General features: G+C 24.9%; 1 protein-coding gene across 1 annotated transcript; it reads right to left on the bottom strand.

Moving 5' to 3' along the window:
- Nucleotides 1-1,015: 1,015 nt before the first annotated feature.
- Nucleotides 1,016-21,468, bottom strand: LOC145844535 (beta-parvin-like). Its single transcript, XM_082951933.1, has 10 exons — nucleotides 21,358-21,468; nucleotides 16,422-16,576; nucleotides 13,041-13,169; nucleotides 9,705-9,819; nucleotides 9,487-9,587; nucleotides 4,919-4,992; nucleotides 3,722-3,744; nucleotides 3,417-3,547; nucleotides 2,167-2,341; nucleotides 1,016-1,888 (listed from the first exon to the last, which is right to left on the bottom strand). Exons 1-10 carry the CDS (start codon nucleotides 21,437-21,439, stop codon nucleotides 1,797-1,799), a joined length of 1,077 nt encoding a protein of 358 aa, XP_082808059.1. The 5' UTR covers nucleotides 21,440-21,468; the 3' UTR covers nucleotides 1,016-1,796.
- Nucleotides 21,469-21,926: the final 458 nt, after the last annotated feature.

Raw genomic sequence — 21,926 nt, 5'->3', positions numbered from 1 at the left:
ATTCTCTCCAGGCTTTCAAAAGAAGATATTTTTGGGTCTATTTTTAGTTTAAAGTAAGTAACTGTGCCAAATAGTATAAAACGTTAAAAAGATACTTTAAATGTGTTTAAAAAAAATTGATGATTACAAAAAATTTTGATTTATACGATAGATTTTTAGTTCAAATCGAAATTTTACTGTTTTTTTAGTGATTTTTGTTCAAAATTCAAGGTTTTTTAGCCTAAATTGTCAATTTCCAGGTTTTTTGGCAACCCTGTATTTAAAACGAATTTTTTTTTAGTACTACTTTTCTATACATTCAAACAATAAATATTTGTTAACTTACTGTAAAACTAGAGTTATTTTGGTAAAGAACATAAATGTATTTAAAATGGTAAAGTGTTTTATTTACCAACTTAATAACTATTTAATGCTTTTTACCGAGTATTTTTCTAAATTGTTACGACTTGTTGTCCGAAAGTTTGAAAAGTAATCACTTGAAGTAAATAAGGCAGCCTTTTAAAAGTAAACAACCGGATTTTGCGGTGGTTTTACAAAATAAACTAGATAGCTTAATAAAAAATATTAGAAGCCATTTTTTATTTACTAACATAGTTTCGAATAAATGGATTAAATTGGTCTGAACAAGCTGTTTTTACTAGAAAAAGGCCGCATAAAATTAAACTAATTTTAAAATTCTTGCTTAGTTAAGTAGAACATTTAAGTATCTTATCTTTTACTATTTATTTCCTTAAAACAAGTTGTGTTTAACTTTTTCATAGTTTAGTAAACAACACTGTCTTCACTAACTAACAAAATTGTATCCTTAATTCAGTTAACTTCAATCTATTTATAAAACTTAACTATAAAGTGAAAATGCAATGACTGATTATTCTTATAAGTTTAGTAAACTACTTAAATTATTTTAACAACATATTTGTATATAAAAATTTGTAGTAGTTATAACATTTAAGTAGCTTATATAATAAAATTAAATTAAAAATAAGGATCACTGGCTGTAGCTTTATTACTTCACAAATTCGTAACGCATAAAAATAAGTTAGATAAATGTTTAAAAAAATCATTTAATATAACAAGCAAAAAAACAAAACTAATTTACAAAAAGTAAAACTATGGTATATGAAAAGAAATATGTTAAAAGATTTAATTCGTTTAAAGTTCGAAAATTGTTTCCACAAAAAGTTTTTAAATGTTAAAAAAACAAAGATTTCAAAAGTAAATTTTTTTTTTTTTAATCTAAATATAATAGTTATTGTTCAGTTCATGAAAAAATTATTTATTCGGTTGCGAGCAGTTTAAGCTTACATCAAAGATTTCAATGTTAAAAAATCACTAATGCTTTTTTAAACGACTATTGACTAAAGAGTATAAAATATTTAAAGTTGTACTATAAACTAACATAGGCAAGTCAGTACAAATAATAAAACATATTATTTCTTTAGTTTAAGTTAAACTTTTTTTAGAAAAAAATATATTTGAATTTAAAACACCGTAAAATATACCAAGATTTTGAAATAATAATTAAATGAAAGAAAAAACGTAAAATTCAGATTGTTAAAAAATAGGATTTTTCAAATGCATGATAAAAAAAGTACAAAGTTTAAGAAAAAAAACCTATCAAAGAAAAAAAAATTTAAAGGAAAAATTAAATTTTATTATGTTTAACAAAAATTTAAAAGTAATCTGTTTAGCAATACCTTTTTTTTTTCTTGTTTCGAAAAAAAAATTGAAATTTCTCAATACCAGTTGAACAAAGGTTGTAGTAATTAAAAATATAAAAATTAAAAATACTGTCTTTACATACTAAGAACGTTTCTTTTTACTTTGTACTTATTGAACAAGTTGTACAGAACTCTCAATGTTGACTTTAGTTCACACTTCGCTATGTCTGAAAAATAATCTAAAATATATATTTTTGATAAACTCTTTTAAGTTACTAAAATAAAAACACTTAAAATAAACGAACAAAATTTAGAACTTTTTTAAAGCTTATAAAATATCTATTATAATATGTATTTTTTGTCTAAGAATATTTCCATTAACATAAAAAATAGTTATTATCTTGAGTATTTTAAAAACAACTTGATGGTTAATATCAGTTGTAAAAGTTATAAATCTGTACAACTAAAAATCAAAATAATATAAATAAACTAAATTCATATAAACCCTGCGGTTGTGTCTTAGGAAGCAATATATTTGCGTCTTTCATTAGCTCAAAAGCAAGTTCCACATTTTTTACTTTCTCATCAAAAGTTGCTGGCGTTAAAGAATACATGTGTGTTGGCACAAAGTAATTTTCCAATAAACCCATCAGTAATATTAAATTTATACCATCAGAAAACTAAAAAAAAAGTCAGTTTGTTTTTAATATTGAAGTAAAACTAAAAATTATGATGGTAATTAATAATAGTATATTATCAGTGGAGTTTATAACAAGACATCGTTTCGTTTAGAAGGTCCTAAACCAAATTTATTGAACTATAATTTAAAAGAAAATGAAAGACATTATAAAGTATCAAATTTTGTTTTGTATTTAAACTGTCTTTATTTTGCCATATAACATTAATATCAGTAAATAAAGACAGAAACTTTCTACAGGGTTACCAAAGGTTTTTGAAAAAAAATTCAGGTTTTTAAAAATAAGTTTTTTAGTTTATTTTTGGAATAAAATTAAATCTAAGGTAGTATAAACTGTCTCAAATAGTATAACAACATGGAAGTTATACTTCAAAGGAAATTCTCATTCGCACATTTGATGAGTCAGCAATTTTCAAAGGTCCTTTTGATTCTTCTTAATTTAAACCTTTATCCCTGACCCACTTTACCTAACTAAACACATAAAAATCTATCAAAAAATAAAGTTTTAATCATTAAAATTAAAAATAACACTTAAATAAAGCTTTTTTGCTGACTCAGCAAATATGCAAACAAGATTGACCTTTAAGTATAATTTCCATTACTAAAATACCTGGAATCAAAAAAAAAATGATATGTAAAATTGTAAAGTAATTAAACTTCGATCAGTTACAAAAATGTTTTTATTAACATTAAAAGTAGCTTAACAGTATATTTTCAATGTTGTTAGGCAAGTATACTTAGAGTCAGTCTGATTTGCATAATTGCTGAGTCAACTATTTTTTTTAAAGCTCTATTTGATTTTTTTAGTATCTATACCGTTATCCGTAGCCAACCTTACCCAAAAATATTAAAAATTAGTCTAAAAAGAAAGTTTTAATAATGAAAATAAAAACATGAGACTTTTTTTTTTTGCTGACTCAGTAAGTATGCAAATCAGACTGAACTTTAAGTATACTAGCCGTTTATTTTACCTAAATAGTCAAATTTCAGGTTTTTCTATGATTTCAGGCTTTTTGGCAACCCTATATCTAGAATAAACTTTATTGTTACAAACGAACTTGAGTGTCGAGGTCGTAGACAGATAAACTTAGTATTTCTAGATGGTTGTTGGCAAAATCAATCAGGCTCTTTTTGACAATTGACAATTTGTCAGGTGCATGATCCAACAGAGTGTCAAATGCATCCCTTGCTAGAGGAATATTTATTAATGTAAAAAAAAAATAATTTAAAAACTGAAAAGTACATTGACAAAAAAAGGTAGTTTTACCTTATACTGAATTGAACGATATTACAAATGAAAGAAACGGCTAAAAACTATTCTTATGATAGATTTAAAAATTTAAATGTAAAATGTAAAGCTCACCAAAACGTCCTCCAGTCATCTCTCTGTAATTTAAATGTATTTAACATCTTTAAAATGCATAAAATTAAAAAAAATCTAACATTTTGTACGATTGGAAACTAAATATTAATTAGAAAAAAATATATATAACAACACGAAGCAGAGTAAAACGTATTATATTTTTGAGTAAAAAATATAAACGTAAGACACTCTTTTTCAAAAAAAGTTTATTAATTAATTTCGTTTAGCGCATCCTCAGAATAATATTGCTAAAAACTATTAATATTATAGTGTAATCTTAGTTATATACAATGAATTAGATTAACTAATTATTGATTGACTAATACTAAAAACCAAATTATTTTATTTTTATTATTATTATTACTGTATAATAACTAACTTACTAAACCGCAACTTTTTATTTAATTTTCTTAGTTCATATATAAACAAAGAGCGATCTATAAAAGTAATAATAAATAATGAAATATGATACAATAAGATGCATTCCCCTACAAACTCTAGATCTTATTTGATTAACAAATTGAAAAATAACATGCAATATAACTTAAACTAAGTTGTTCTATTTAGTTTTACTAAACTTTAAAAGTTTTGAAATTTTTGATTGACTTGATAAATTTTTTTTGTTACAATATTTTTTTGCGTTTAAAAAGTTTGTTTACATAAAAAATCTTGTTAAACTCATACAAAACAGAAAATCTACTTAATCATTAACTATATTAAAAACCATTATTGAAATTCAAAAAACATCAGATAAATCAAGATTTTATGAGGATTGTTAAAAAGTATTGACAAATGTAGTATAAAAAGATTATCAAAAAAATTTTTATTTTGAATAACACTTAAAAATTCAAAGGGAAAATGTATTGGTAGTCTAATATTTACTTAAAAATTAGTTGTAACTTAGAAAAAAAATTGCGATTTTGATTTCAATATTTTAAATTTGTAACTCACTGTCCTTTAGGATTTTAAAACCAGTATAAAAAAATGAGCAAAAATTACTATACATAATAGTTCTATTTTTATTTCGATTTTCAAAAACATAATCCAACTTAGTTTAACTTCAGTCAGCATACTTTCAAAAACAAATAAAAAAGCAGTACTGCTCTACTGTTAAAAAAAAATATAAACATCAAGTTTAGTTAATTCTCCGTCAATTTTTTTTTGCTATCAATCAAAGAATTAAAATCTTTAACTCACTCTAGAGTTGTAGTTATAACTTCGTTCACAGTTTTGTGAATAAGTTTTCCATCCTTCTTTGTAACTACTATCGTCTGAAAAAGTTTATACTTTTTATTTACATCTGAGAAAAATCATATTAAAAATTATTAATTTTAACTTTTTTATGATCTAATACTTTTAAAACTTACAACTATACTAATAGAAAATTAAAGCAAAAAAAAAGTTGTTTCTCGATGAAAGTAGACAGTAAATTTATTGACTGACTTAAAACTTAATTCGCTTCAATTTAGAAAGTTTCAATTTGCCTTAATGGATCATGATGAAAATAAACCTTTAGTAGTGTGAACTTTTTCCATTTTCATTTTAATATTTTTTTACCAATATGGAAAAAAAAAAGTAAGAATTGATAAAGTATTTTAGTACTAGCGTAACCCTTTTACATAGAACTATTCATACTTAATAGTTGGACGTAATTACACAAAGTTTAAAAGGCAGTAGAAAAATAAAACAGCAGAGAAGATAATTAAATATTATCACAGTTGCATGCTTTTTATGCAAAAACAACTTTAAACAGTTGAAACAATAAAATACTCCATTTTATGAAAAAGTTTTTGATTGTAAAATAAGTGCTTAACATGATATTTCAAGTATTAATTAAATAGTTTTTATAATTATTTAATCATTAAATGATACGCTGTCAAACCCTTTATCTATATACAGTGGAGTACCATAAGGTGGTGTAATTGGTCCCCTCCTTTTTTAAATTTACATCAATGACATTAGTTCAAACATTGATATTAAAAGTTATATGAGTTTATTTACAGACGATGCAAAAATTTTCAGTGAGTCAAATATCTCTTTACAATCTACTCTAGATAATATCTACGAATGGTTAAAAAAAAAATCGATTTAAATCCTACTAAATGTAAGATTCTAACAATTAAGAAAAACAAACCGTTTGACCCGATTGACCTATTTATCAATAAAACTTAGATACCAACAGTTAAAGTATAGGATTTAGGAATACATATCTCCAAAAATTTAAAATGGAACGAACACATAAACTATTTATATAATGTTGCACAAGTTTCATCCTATCAAATATTGAAAGTTTTAAAATTAATTCAGCTACTACTCTAACAAAACTATTTAAAATATACGTCCGTACCAAGCTTGAATACAAAACAGAAATTTGGTCACCCTTTTAAAAAAAATACATTAACAAAATAAATTGAGTTTGTGCAGAGAAATTTTATCCGGTTGATATGTAGTCGTTGTACCATATTTCATTCATCATATAATGATAGATTGGTTAAACTTGCATTGAAGTCTCTAGAGCAGTGTTTCCCAAAGTGGGCCAAGTGGTCCCCTTGGGGGTCATGAGATTATAATTTGAAACTTACACTAGATATTCTTGAGTTGCAGATGAAGAGCAAAAAAAAAAAAGTCTTTGGTGTTTTTTATCGTAGTTTATAAGTAATCTTGTTGAAGGGGGCTATGGCTTTTTCAATTTCTTTAAAGGGGGCCATTTGCAAAAAAGTTTGGGAAACCCTGCTCTAGAGTATAGAAGATAGGAATTTGATTTATATATGCTTTACGAAATTATTAATTGCAAATATAAGGCTTTTTTCAGTCAGTTTTTTAGTTTTTCCCAAAAAAAATAAAATGTAAAAACAATTTTAACAACAGTCAGTGGCAAGGTTCATTTTTTCAAATAGCAGAGACTATGTGGAACAAATTACCACAGGATGTAGTATTGTGTGAGAAGGTGTAACATTTTCGGTTAAAACTAAAAAGGTTTAATTTGAAAAGTATAAACATCAGTAAAGTTCAGTAACTTTTCACAAAAACAATTCAGAAAAACAAATAAATAAAGATTTGTATGATATTTATCTCATTTAAATTAGCTACCAATTTCTTAATTTTTCTAGTTGTAATAATAATTAGTTTTATTTTCCTACGCCTCCCCCCTGACATAATATTCATTTAATTTTATTATTTTTGTAAAACTAATTTTGTAAGTCTTAAGTTATCGACTTTTCTATCAATCAAATAAGTTTAAACTTGTTAATGAGCTTTTATTTTCATTGTGTGTCTTGTTTAAGTAGCTCAGGTTTTCAGGGTTCGTGCGCGAATTTTTTTTCATTTAGCCTGACTGAAAACACTTTAGCCTGACATTTTTTCAAAGTAGGAAAATCCCCTTTAGAAGTCATTTTAGGTATTGGGGGGGGGGTCTTGATTAGTACTATTGTAGTCTCCGACTTCAACCAGCTTTATCTCAAAAGTATTTTGAGCTTTAAAAATCTGCAAAAAGCAACTCATAGCTTAGTTACAACTCAATAAGATAAAACTAAATAGTGAAAAAGGTGATTTACCCCCTATGCCTATAAAATAACAAATTCAGCGATAAGTTTTAAAATAAGTGTTATATATAATCTTTTACTGGTGTTAGAATTTAATATATATTACTAAACACAATTGTTCAATTTAATTAAGCACTAAGTAAAAACATTATAACCATTTATAATAAAACAACGTGCATTGTCGTGTTTCATTACAAATTTAAAATGAAACGATTACACGAGTATTAAAATAAGTAAAAAAATTTTATTATAGTATTTTGACTAATACTTAAAACTGATACATAATTATAAATCCTAAACTCTAAATAAATATAGTGATTGTGGATATCATATCAGATTTAAAAAGTTTACACTTAAATTTAAAAATAAAAAAAATATTTTGTTCTTGTATAGAAAAATGAATTGTACCTAAAGTTAGTACTCCCACAAAACTTAGTACTTATATCTTAAAGCTAAGTTTTAGTGTTGTGAATATCTCTAATAACTTTAAACAAACAGTAAAATGTATAAATAAACTGCTAAGAATTTTAATCTAATAAGTATTTAGTATAAAGCCTTTGAATTGGAAATTAAAACAGTTCAACCAACTAAGCTCTGAAAAACATATGTAAACAAATTCAAAAAAACAGCTAAGTTTTTGAACTAAACTGTAATGTTTAAACTGTATTTTTTTATGAACTTTTATAGTTATGACCTATACAATCTACTCAATATAAAATGATGAAGATTCTTAAAAAAATTTAGAGATTCAACAAAAGGTTTTAAGCATTTATTTTTACAAATACTGACTTATTTGGTCTTTAATAACTAAATCTTTATTTAGAAACAAATTCACATTTTAATTTGATCTTAAAATAATTCTCAATACTTTTTTATCAAAAATTTTCAAGCATTTGAACTGAGAAAAACTGAAATTCTCAAATTTTTAAATAAAAAAACTGATTTAGCCTGACGTTTTTCAACTTTTTTCAAAAAAACTGACTTAGCCTGATTTAGCCTGACGCGCACGAACCCTGGGTTTTGATGCCTGAGTCCAACATTGCACAATAAACAATACAATAATAATAATATTTAGCTACATGTTATCAATGTTTGGATGAAGCATTAAACTTTCTACCTAAAGTGAGTAAATGAATATTTCTACTTATTTCAGGGTTGCCACTCGTTTTTTCAAAATTTTTTCCAGGTTTTTCAAATTTCTTCCAGGTTTTTGAAAGTACACATTTTTGGGTCTATTTTTAGTTTAAAGTTAAATCTAAGGTAAGAAACTGTGCTATATAGTATAAAAAGATTGAAAAGACACTGTAAAGCTACTTAAAATGTGTTTTTTAATAAAAACATTTTTGGTAATGACTTAAAATTTTTGTCTATATGATAAATTTTTTGAGTCAAACCGAAACTTTACTACTGAAGATGTTAAAGTTCTTAAAAATTCCAGGTTTTTCCAGGTTTTTTGATCAAAATTCCAGGTGTTTTTTGCCTAAATTGTCAAATTCCAGGTTTTTCCAGGATTCCAGGTAAAGTGGCAACCCTGTTATTTTCAACTATTACATACTTTTTTTCATACAAAACAAAAACAAAGTAGTATAATCAAGGTGTTTAAAATACAAAAGTATAAATAAAACATAATTTTTAAGATAAAGTAGTTTAATCTAAAAAAATTAACATTTATTTTGAAAAGTAAACTTAAATGTGTAAATAAATTTAAGAGTAATCAATAACTTTTAAAAACTTTAGCAAGGTTTAAGGTTTAAACCAGAAACATTTTATAACGAAGATATACAGAAAACAGTTTAAACTAATGGTTTTCATAAACTAAATGGTTGGAAAAACTATGCTTAGACTAAGCTAAACATTAATAAAAAAATCAATTTTACTTTATACTCATTTATTAGACTTCATCCAATTAAATAAACTATTCTAATACAAATAAAAATACAAAGTTTACAAATAAAAATGTAATAACTGTAGTTTCAACATTACTATACATTAATTCATTATCTTAATAAAAAAGTTATAGTAAAAGCAAACTTATTTTTAATTGCAGCATATAAAAACTAGAAATTTATAGAAACTTTGTACCTTTTTTTGGGCAATCAGCAACAAAAGTAAGTCGAAATTATCATTTATTAGTACAAATTATTTTTTTCTTTTTCTTTTTCTAATCATACTTTTTGTTATATTTAATTTATTTTTTACATGAAACAAAAACATCAGTCTTACTTTAATCAAAACATTTTCCGGCATTCTGACGGGAGCGTGGTAATGTTTGGCGAGTTCAACTAGCAAGTGGAGAATGGCTACTAAATTTTTGGAATGTATGCCTGCGTGTTTAAAAAAAAATAATTTTAATGTTTGCGTTGGTAACAAAGTTTAATATGGATTCTATAAAGAAATGTTAAAAAAATATTTTTTGCTTATATGGTCTTGACTAAACTGACTGTCAACACTCCACTTTGCCTGAGTAGGTTTCAATTTAAGGTTTTCATGAACTTTTTCCAGCACAGCTTGAAGTTTTCCCTTCTGACCCAGCGATGTTTGCGTAACTTCAGGAACCTTCAAATTTAGTTTTTGTTTAATGACACTGATTAAAATTATAATAAAAGAAACGTATAACAGACGTTGGATGTTTATAACTTAATTCTAAAAATTCAGTCTTATTTCAACCTTACCAACCAGGGACGTAGCTTGGTTAGTTTTTGCAAATCTACAGAAATGTACACTTATGTGCGAAAATACTTGCTTTTATTTCAGCTTGAAAAGACTCTGCTTTTAGTATTCATTTATACTTAGTTATGCACTCCTGAGAGATAATTTTGACATATATGTACTCTTTAGCATTTTTAGTGTCGTAAAAATTAAACGAGTTAAATACATCCAAATTGTAACATTTAGCGCGTTAAAGCTTTAATTTGTCAAAAAGTTGCATTGCAAAATTGATTCTAATGGAAGCTGTAGCTTCAAAAATCAAAATCATACAACTTAATTTTACAAAAATTTGCATAACTTGTTGTTACTATTGATTACGTTAAATGTTTGATTTTGAAAACAATATAAATGCTTTTGAGTTAAATTGTGATTTTTTTTTACTTTTTTCAATGAATACTTTCTGGGTTTACACAAAAGGCATGACATAAAGAGTCATAGGGGGTGTGTAGCAAAATAAATTGTCTTGTATTCAGTTATCACTCGTACTTCAACATTCCATTTTTGATGTATTAACATAACTGCATATTTTCAGATTAAATTCAATAACATTAGAGGTAGTTTAAATTGCTGTGTTCCCGCTAGGACGTTATCACGCGTTATTTCAGATGTTTTAATTTTTGCAGATTCGTAACTTTTTTGAGCTAGCTACGTCCCTGTTACCAACTAAGTGTACTTACGGTTTGTTAGAAAATAGTCAAGTAACATTTTGGTCAGTTGTAAAAATAGATTTAAGTAAATAATTTTTAAAGGTTTGATTTATACAACTTTTAAAACATTTTAAGTATCAACTTTAGTTATAAGACTTTCTTATTTCTTTAAACAAAATATATGAAATTAAGGGCATAGGGAATCCAACATTTATTTTTACATTACACTTTATTTAAAAGCTTTAATTATATACTCAGAGTTTTTTCAAAATTTTATCCAAGTTTTAAAAAGTACACATTTTTGGGTCTATTTTTAGTTTTAAGTTAATTTTTACGTAAGAAACTTTGTCAAATAGTAACTAAACATTGATAAGATACTGTAAAGCTACTTTGAATGTATTTCTTAGTAATAAAATTTTTTGATGATGACAAATTTTTATATCTATATGATAGATTTTTTGAGTCAAATCGAAAGTTTACTGCTGAACATGTTAAAATTCCAGGTTTTTCCAGCTTTTGTTTTGCTTAAATTGTCAAATTCCAGGTTTTTCAGGTAAAGTGGCTACCCTGTATACTATAAGATACATTTTACAGAACAAAAAATACTAATTAATTTTTGAGATGTCGTCAGTTGTGTAAAAAGTTTTCTTTACAAACGTATGTATGAGGAAAAATTTATGATTGCCTATTTTCTCATAGTTTTGAAAAATATATCTTCTCCTTCATTATTTGGTCAATCAACCTCAAGTTTTAAAGAAAATGTTTGTTGCACTAGTAAAAAAAATAAAATTGAAGACTTTTATGACGGATTTTTTTTCTAATAATGCAATGAAGTGCTGTATTTACTTGCATTATTCATTGTTTTGAACTTTGAATATGTTGAGCTAGACAACAATTACCATATATGGAAGTGAACTCTTAAAACACTCAACCATAACCTAATGAGCTAATCAGAACGAAGGGTAGCAAGGCGGAAAATACTGACGAAGTTACATAAAAAACAAAACAAAAATATAGACTTGTGTTGTTAGTTGTGTATTGTGTAGCTGAGAAAAGGATCTACTAAAAGAATTCTATCCGAACTCTATTTGATTGCATGTGAATTGTAGATATTGTTTAGATATAAAATTAATATTTAAGCTGTATTTTTAATTGCTTTAAATATTTGAGTTAGATTTAAATGTTTAATAGTTTATTAGGCCTATTATAGTTTATTGCTAACTATAAGTTTTAATTTAAGCTATACTTATTTATTCTAAGTTTTTCGATATAGATTTAAATATTTGACATATCTTTAACTGATTTATAGTTGACTGCACTAAAACTTGGTTTATTATTTAGTTTGCACTCTTGCCAAGAATTTATAAAAAATTTAAAAGTAAATTATATTTTTGAATTAGAGATTTTGTAAAGTATTTTATTATTGTTCATTTTCTTAGTAGATTCATTACTCAATTTGTATTGCTAAATTTATATAAAGTAGTCTAAAATAGATTTTAGTATTGATAGATAAAATTCACTGATAAATTATAAGTTATCATAAAAGCATTTTATATCTATTATGTCCAATTTAAGTAATATAAATAAAAAGCTTCCTGCAGAGCGTCCTAAGCATAAACGTCCTAGAAAGTCACCCCGTCTGCAGGAAAAGCATGAGCAAAAACGTCAGGTTGACAATCTACCCACAGACAGTCAACCAGACCCAACTTAGAGTTTGAATGTTGGCCCACCAGCATCGACAGATCATAATTAAAAAAAAATTAATCAGAAAAAATCCAATAACAAGAATCTTTATTATTTATTTAAGTTTAAATCGAGTAAATTGCAGAGCAATTGTTTGAAAACTGTAGGAGAAAATAGTTTCAAATGAGAAAATATGTTTTATCTTTTAACTTTGGTCCATCCATAAGGAACCTCCGACCTTGTACCTTTATATCTCAAAAACAAATTTGAATTTTACAAAACGCTACAGAGCAACTGCTAAGTAAGAGATCTTTAAAATAAATCAACATGTAAAAAAAAGTGCTTTACCTACCCCTATGCCCTTAAGTGAAAAGAGGATAGAACTAAAAACAAGTTTGTATTATAAAAATAATTAAAACAGTGTATGCGCTAAATTTAAATTCAGCTAACTAAAAAATGACTTTAAACAAGCATAATTAATAATCTATTAAACAAAATTATTTTATCATATATGTTTTTGATTTAAAATATCTAATATGTTTTAACTACTATTGAAGTTACTTTTTTTGTCTATTATATTATTAAAGTATATCATTTTCACAAAAGTATATAAACTAATTTAAAATATAATTATATAAAAAAAATTATTAAATCATTTTTGTCATAAAATTTTGAGCAATGAATCCTTATTAACAACAGACATACTTCTAAGATACATACTTGAAATCAACAAAGTACCTCAAGCTTAATTTTTGCAATAGTTTCTAAAAGTTTTTGTAAAACTTGTCCATCAAACAGGTCTTCTTGTAAATCCTTGACTATAATTCTTTGATCAACTAAGCTGTTATTTATCCAGTCTTTTAAAACCTGTTAAAATATTAATAAAAACAATTAAAACTTATAACAGTCTGATATTACAACAAAATAAAATTGATTTCAAAATAATAAAAACTATTTTAACCAATTAAAACCAAAAACAAAAAATGTGATATACCATGCTTATATTAACAGATGCACAATTGCAACTTTTTAAAGCAAAAAAAAAAACTAGCCTGAGCTTAACTAAAGTTTCTTTTTTATTGCTTTTGGCGCAACAATCTTTATGAAAACGTCCACAAAAAAATTTTGAGTTAAAACATACTTAAATTTATAAATAATAACTGGTCTTATTCTTTATTTCATAGTTATTAATAAGTTTTTAATTAACATGCAACTAAAAAATAAAATAATTATCTACTGTGCACAACTTTCCAGATTGTAAATACTTAAACTTCATGATATAATTAATAAGAGCAAGACTGTAGACACGTATTTCACAAAATCCGTTTACAATATGCTACAAAAAATAGTTTTGCTATATTTAAGTAAAGCTAGACACACAACAGGCAAAAAAACCTTATTATAAAAATCCACAAATTAGAATTTATAAAAGTGGACAAGTACTACATAACTTTACTATAAAATATCAAAATACTTTAAACTGAATCAATTGAGTTAAAAACTATTAAAAATAACAAAAAGTATCCTAAGTTTCTCAAAAAGAAAAGAAACTGAATTGAATTAATTTAATTAAACAATAATTAGCATAAGTTTGGGAGAAATCCTTCAGAAACGTTTCTTTATCAATTTTTATTGGATATCGATTTAAGTTTTACATACTGATATAGTTATTTTGATCTTGTGACTGACCTTACTAATCTGGATTTTTGGTATCCAATGTTTTATTATGTTAAATCTGAAACTTTCCATTTTACTCAATTAATATATTAAATTGTATGGCACAATTTAGTTGTACATACATTAGATTAATTTATCTTAAATAAACATCAACACTTGTATTCGATAAAAAAACAACGATTTATGAGAATCACAATATGTCATTAATCAAAAACTATACACTTAAAGAACTGTTTATGTTTATTTATATAAATAACTTTGAACTTGCTATATCAAAAAATATTATATCAGTTATTTTACATAAGACAATACAAATCATATTTTTAAATGAAGCTTATATAGAACTTCCTTTACATATTGCAGAATTTTTATTACCAATTAGGAGAAAATTTGAAAATCTATACCAATATATAACTAGTTGTTAACAAAAACTAAATTAGAATACTCAGTTTGTTAAATTTAAATTTTGTTTAAGAAAAAAAATTATACCAATAAAGACCAGGGTTTCCCAAACTTTTTTTCAAAAGACCCCATTTTATGATATCATATTTAATAAAATTAAAAAAGTTATGGCCCCCTACAACAAAATTTCTCCAAAAACTACCATCAAAATTTTTTAAGACCTTTTATTTTTATTTATTTATATACTAACAGGGTTGCCACTCTTTGAGTTAAAAAATCTTCCCTGAGTGACCAAAAACTTCCCTGAGTAACCTTAAACTTCCCTGAGTTTCTCTGAGTTTTTTTCAAATCCTTAATATTCTATTATTTATTGAAAAATTACTACAAAAATTCTAATAAAATTGAAGAACTAACCGCAAGGCTAAAATTTTTTTAAATAAGCACTTAAAAATAAATTAAATTAACTTTTTTGAACAAAATATTGAAACTTGATTAACTAATCTCGTTCTAGATCTAGAAAAAAAAATTCCCTGAGATTAAGAAAAAAAATTATAAATTTCCCTGAAACTTTTAGAAAAAACCAAAACTGCCCTGAGTTTCCCTGAGTTAAAAAAAAGAATCAAAACTCCCTGAGTTTCCATGAGATTTCTTGAAAACTTGAAAAATTCTAATTACCTAAATTCCCTGAGTTCCTTGAGTGTGTGGCAACCCTGTATGTATATATTTTTTGCTCTTCATCATCAACTCCAGAGAACCTAGTATAAGTTTCAAATTATGGCCTTGTAATCCTCTAAGTTTCCAAAAATTCTTCCATAATACCTATTAAAAATTTCAAAACTATCATTAAAAATGCCTAAGTTCTTTTTTTTTACTCTTCATAATCAAATCCAGAATATCTAGTGTAGATTTCAAATTACGACCTCAGTCATGGCCCCTCTGTGGCCCCTTTACTGCTCATGGCCCCCTAAATTTCTGTAATATCCCAGTTTGGGAAATCCTAATATAGACAATAGACTTAAAACTTTATACAAGGAAATATTTATTTTCTCAAATAAATTTGAATTAATTTTGAGCCTGATTAAAATTTAAAAACTAAATGTTGATAAAATACATTGTTGTTTATGTTTCCAGACATTTAAAAAATAAATATACTGACTTTTAATTTAACTTAAATCTTTTCTACTGTAAGTAAATTTAAAAGTAAGGTATAAAGAAGGTCATTTTTAATAGTATAATATTATTATGTCCTGGGTATGATGTTAAACTGTTCTGGTGTATGAATCGATAACCGAAAGTTTTTTGTACACCAGGTCCTCAGACCAAACCTTTTGAGCGTATTTTTTTTGTCGTTCAATAAACAATATTAAAGAAAATTTAATTAACTTTTTTAAAGCTTTAACTTTGCAAACTTCAAAAAAGAACTAAAATCAATTAAAAAAATAATATAATAAGAATAATAATATTTTTTTTAAATGCAGAAAGTAATTGAAAAGTATTATAGCAACAAATAAAATTATATATTGCTTTACCTGACTACATTTTGTAATTAAAATTACTTTGTACAATTTTCCAAACTTTTTCCAATAACTGTTTAAATTTAAAATCAATGAATGGTTTGAACGTAGTCTGCCTTTTTTATATAAGAAATTGGATAGCTGTGAATAATTTGAACATACAATAATCTGTTAAAAAAAACCACAGAAAAAGCTGTCAAAACTCTTTAAAAACAAAATATTTAGAGATCTTTGATTTTATAAAACAATTTTCAATTCTTATTCAAATAGAATCTATCGATTATCAAATTGATTATCTACTTGAATAATAATTGAAAAAGTTTTATAAAAATGAAAGATCTCTAAATATGTTATTTTGTTTTTGAAGAGTTGAAACAGCTTTTTCTATGTTTTTTTTTCATACTTTATTATATATTTAGATTTAACATAAAAAATTCAAAAATGTAGAAGTTTCGGGAAAAGTACCATTATTTAATGAAAAGACAATTGTATTTTATATATAAATACTATAAATGCTGTAAAGTACCTTTTGCAATTCAAGAACATTAGGGTTCTTTAGTGAATTTTTTTCAATCATTGACCTTTCTTCATTTTCATCAAGCTGGAAACTTTGTAAAAGATATTCAGGTTGTATTTCCTCACCATCAAGAGCTACACGGAGTTCATTTTCATATTCAGCAACTGTTTTTAATATTTTTTGTGTATTATATTGATATATAGATATTATATTAGTAAGCTACATTATATCAACTTTAGTTTTATCAAATTATTGTTAAGTTTACAACGTCCTTGAAAAGCAAATCATTTGAAGTTTAAGAAAAAAACTGTTTAAATTTTAAAATCTTAAAAATAAAAATATTATCACATCTGTTATAACTAGGTAAATTCCTATCTATAGTTTTATAATGATGTACATACAAACTAATTTAAAATAAATTTGTACAAACATATTTGGGGTTGGCTGCAGTAGTAAGGCTTTAGGATTTTTCCATTTATAATATTATCTAGGTAAAATAATATAGTAAGACAGCAGTACACATGGTTGCCACTGATCAAGCTAAGAAAAATTTCCTGACTTTTCTTGACTTTTTACCAAAATTTTCCTGACTTTTCTAAATCAAACTCTTAAATTAAACTTATTCTAAAATACATAATTTAACACTTTAAACTATATAAAGCTTTAAATCTAATTTTAATACATGTTAAAAACAACAGTTTGCTGCTGAATTCTATCATCAAACTTCCAGTATATCACTTGAACCATCTGTGTATGATTGATATTTGTAATAAACAGCCCTATCATCAAAATACTTGTATTAGTACTTTATAAACACAGCTTGTCTGAAAAAAGACACAATTTTTTAGCATTTTCTAGCATAAATGTATCTAGGTAAACAAACGACATACAAGGAACTTTTACAATTAAAACCTAGGTTTAATAACAAACTTTCACAACTAAAATCTTAAAACAATAACAAATTTTTACAGTTGAACTGTTACGAATTCGATTCTCGATTTCGTTGTTTTATACTTTTCCGCCAGTTGGCGCTATAGTCAGCCGAAATTGTGTACTTATTTCAAGATAACGATAAGAAATGGCTCATTAGCCCTAGCTTGCGCACTACGCGCAGCTCGAATATGTTGTTATTTATTTTTTTTGGCTCAGTTAGCCATAAGATCGTGCAAAAAGCACACTAATTATAATAAGAACTTAAGACACTGATTGAATTTAAAAACTTTGTTATGATTGTCATTTTATAAGAACTTTATGTTTATTTGTATAACTGTATTGTAATGTACTCAGTTAAGCCATAAGACCGTGCGAGAGGCACACGAACTCATTATAAGAACTTTTTTATTATTTTAATTTTATAAGATCTTGATGTTTATTTGCATTATTGTATTATATTTGCTTAGTTCAGTCATAAGATCGTGCAAGATGCACATAACAATTTAAGACTCTGATTTAATAGTAAGGCCTATTTTAGTATTTAAGATTTTAAACACTTTAAGAACATTTCTATTGGTAGAACTTTGTGTTTATTTATTGTGTTTATATTCGCAGTTTTATTCAACTGATTTATTAGCTGCTTTATTATTTCTACTTCCTAATTTTCACATTAACATCACGTTTTTAATAAACTCACTTCATTAAAGAAATTATATACATATTAAGTCTATTACATACTTATTAATTACTAAGCTAAACCTAATGAGTAAGGTAAATTCAGTAAAAACCTTAAGAGCTAAACGCGCTAAGCGTTTAGCACAAAAAAGGGGACTTCCCCCAATTAAAGGTAGTTCCTACCTCAGGCCCTTTAGTAGGACTACAGAACCTTAAAACAATAAAGAACACAATTTTTTAGAATATGTAAACTTTGGCATATTTAAAATATAAAAAAACAATTAAGTAGTGAACTAAAAAAAAACAATGCTTAGTCTGAGTTAGAAAACCCAATACATAAAGTAATAGTTTTCTGTACAAATAATTCTAATCTAACACCTTAATACGAAAAATAAATTTACTCTCTACCAGTAATGAGCTATTTATCTAAACAAAAAAATAAAATTTAGTCAGACTTAGCATATAAGTTGTAAAACAACCTAGAAGTTAAAAATATCTAATAATAAAAAGTATTTACTTTAAACATCTTTTACTTATATAAATTGTTCACTTAGTTTAATAAAATAATACCCAAACTATTTAACATAAAATCCTTAAATTAAAAATCAATTAAAAAAGAATAAACTTAAGTAACTGTAAAAAAAGACATAAAAAAGTAAACTATATATCTAATGTATAAAATATTTCCTCTTATCATTTAGTATAAAATTTGTAACAAATAAATACACTCTTATTTACTTTAAAAACTTAAGTTACTCTACAAAAAATACAAATAATAAGTAAACCTAATCTTGGCATATACCTCTCTTATAACTTATTTTATAAATTTATACAATTTTGAAAAAATTATAAAGAGGTAAAGTATACACATTAACTTGTCACATAATAACTAAACTGCTTAGTTATAAAGAACTCAATTATTTATTTAAAAAAAAACACTTTGATTCTAAAATTATGCTAGATAAATTTTTGTGTATATATCACAGTTTCACTATGGAAAGTGTCCTTGCTACAGATCATCAGTACTATAAAGCTTACAAAATCTGCTTTTTCAAGTAGGGTACTTGTTCAATATGTTAATATAAAATTTTTGCAGTTTTCATAAAGGATATTTTACTAATTTATACCAGATAAAGTCATTGGAAATAAAATTAAATAATTTTGTAAATTTATAGGAAAATTTTAGAATTTTTTTCTGACTTTTGAGGACTTTTAATTAATTTTCACCATTGAAGGCTTTGGAAAACAAGGAATTTTGTAAATTTAAACTGATAAAATCTGACTTTTTTCTAACTTTATTAAATTTCTTGACTTTTCCTGACTTTTTTTCAAAACCTCTTATATTTTCCTGAATTTTGTCATTAAAAAAAAAAAATCCTGACTTTTCCTGACCGAGTGGCAACCCTGATGTACATCAATAACATTTAAAAACCTATCCCTACAAATTTTACCTAAAACTTTTAATCTAAACCTTCACTCTAACCCACTTTACCCTAACATATAACAAAAAAAGTTTTTTTAATCAAAACATCAAATTCACATATATTAAACTTGAGCTAATCAGAAGCACCTTGATTTTGCAGCAAAAAAGATTTATGATGTCAAAATAGCAACATAAAAAAACAGCACATACTTAAGCATTTTGAATTCAGAAAATATTATTAAAGTTCTACAAAACACAGCTTTAGACTTAAATAACAAAAATTGTAACTAATAAGATTGAAATAAATGTATTTTTTAATTAAACTTGTATATAACTCAAACTTTACTTCAAAGTTATGTTTTTTTTTTCAAATTTTTGGTATACTACTTGTAATATTTTTATAATTTATTAAAAAACATTTACAACATTACTTTTAGTTTTGTAATTGAACTTTAAACACTTACACTAACAATATATTATACCTTAAGTATGTTTGTACAACAAAACAGTACTGTTTTTCTTTAATAAAACCTTTAATTGAAATATTTAAGTCATTTTTTTATGTTTATAAAACCAACAACTAGTTTTATTTAAAAATACATTTTTAAATTAACTATATTTCACACATAAAAGATACATTATGTTTACTTAAATTAACATTAATTTTATATAGACTATTTAGAGCTGTTCATATTTTATAAGCAGCATAACTTTATCAGTAACTAAAGTAATATAACACATAACAGTTGTTTAGTTTTGATTTTCCAACGGGCTGTGCTTATTTGGATCTCAGGACTTAACACCTTATCAAGTTGTGTTTTCCAGTAACACAAATGTTATGTTTTTAAAAACTGAATTTTTTTTATTAATTTTTATTATTTTACAATGCTTAAGAAACTTTCTTTTTAAAATCTATTGCTGCTTTAAATGTGCTAGTAAGAATTTTAATTGGGTCTCTTATATATAAAATATTTAATTGTTATACAAAAGAGTAAGTGTCAAATATGCATGAAGACTCTTTTGCACAATGACTTTTTAGCACGGTTGAACACTCTTTTGTCTAATTTTATGTTTATATTTTACTAATATATTTTTTATTTATTTTTCCAATTTTTTTTAACTATCACTGTTACTCCTAACCCTTACCCTTGGTCGGTATTTTTTCTTAATTAATTTATTTTTTTATAATCTTTTGTAAAAACAACCTTTGTGCAAAAGTAACCCCTCATGAAAATTTTTTTGAAAATTTGACTCGCCCTCATATAAAAGAGACCCAATTAAAATCTTACTACCACATTTTAATCAGCCATGGATTTTAAAAAGAAAGTTTCTTTTGCATTGTTATAAAATAAAAACTAATTTCAAATTTTCAGTTTTTACAAACATAACATTTATATTACTGGAAAACACAACTTTATAAGGTGTTAAATCATAGAGATCAAAAAAGAACAGTCCATTGGCAAATAAAAACTAAACAAATGTTATGTATTGAAATAATTTAGTGACTGATAAAGTTTTGCTGCGTATAATATATGAACAGCTATACAATAAAACTATATAAAATTATAAGTGTACATCAAACTAGTTTTTATTTAAAAATTTGGTAATTTCATCACATAATTTACCTTTAATTTGGAACTGAAACATTAGTTTAAATTAAAGGTAAAGTTGAAGCTGTTAAGGCCATAGGGGGGGGGGGGGGGGGGTAAGCACAAAGAAATTGATAACTTGAAATAACAACTGTGGTCTTAATTTTTGTTTTTACATGTTATAGTTGCTATTCAAGTTAACATTTTTCAATTACTAAGTAAAACTTGCTTTGTAGTTTTCAATAAGTAAAATGTATACAAATAACTTTTCAGATTAAATTAATGTAAGTAAACATTAGTTAAAGTTAAAATAAAAAAAACTTACTTTCTTTCTTTTTCTTTCGCCCGAGTGTCATTCCAAAAAATCCCTCTTTATGATCGTTTGTTTTTGGAGACTTTGGATTCATTTTTTTAACTTTATTATTATGTAAGTTGTTTATCTATAAATACAATTACTTTAAACTTTTTATATATACAGTTTGAACACTGTAGTAGTAATAAATACAGTCAATACCTTTAGAAAAAGTCTTTAACTTTAATCTTATATGTTATTAGTAATAAAGATTTTCAATAAAATGGTGAATAAAAACTTAAGTATTACAAAAAATTTAGAGGAACTAAAATATCATTTAAAAAATGTTCATGTAAAAATAAAATATAATAAAAGTAATCTTTGTAAAAAACTGCCTGATTCAGCTTGATCCGAATCATGGTCCTAAAAGATCAGTGTTAAATAATCATGTCACAATTTTACAGTTTGCCATCACTTTTTCTTGTTTAATTTTTTACAGACTTTTTATTTTTTAGAGGATACCTATGAAATTTCAAAAAATAAAATTAGTCTTGGAAAACATAATCAAAAAAAAAAAACATCCTTTATAAGAGCTATTTTAA

This window comes from Thalia democratica, chromosome 9 (genome assembly GCF_965202585.1).
Source record: "Thalia democratica chromosome 9, ktThaDemo2.hap1.1, whole genome shotgun sequence".
Taxonomy (NCBI): domain Eukaryota; kingdom Metazoa; phylum Chordata; class Thaliacea; order Salpida; family Salpidae; genus Thalia; species Thalia democratica.
The sequence above is the reverse complement of the archived record's forward strand: the minus strand, read 5'-3'. Positions and strand labels throughout refer to the sequence as shown.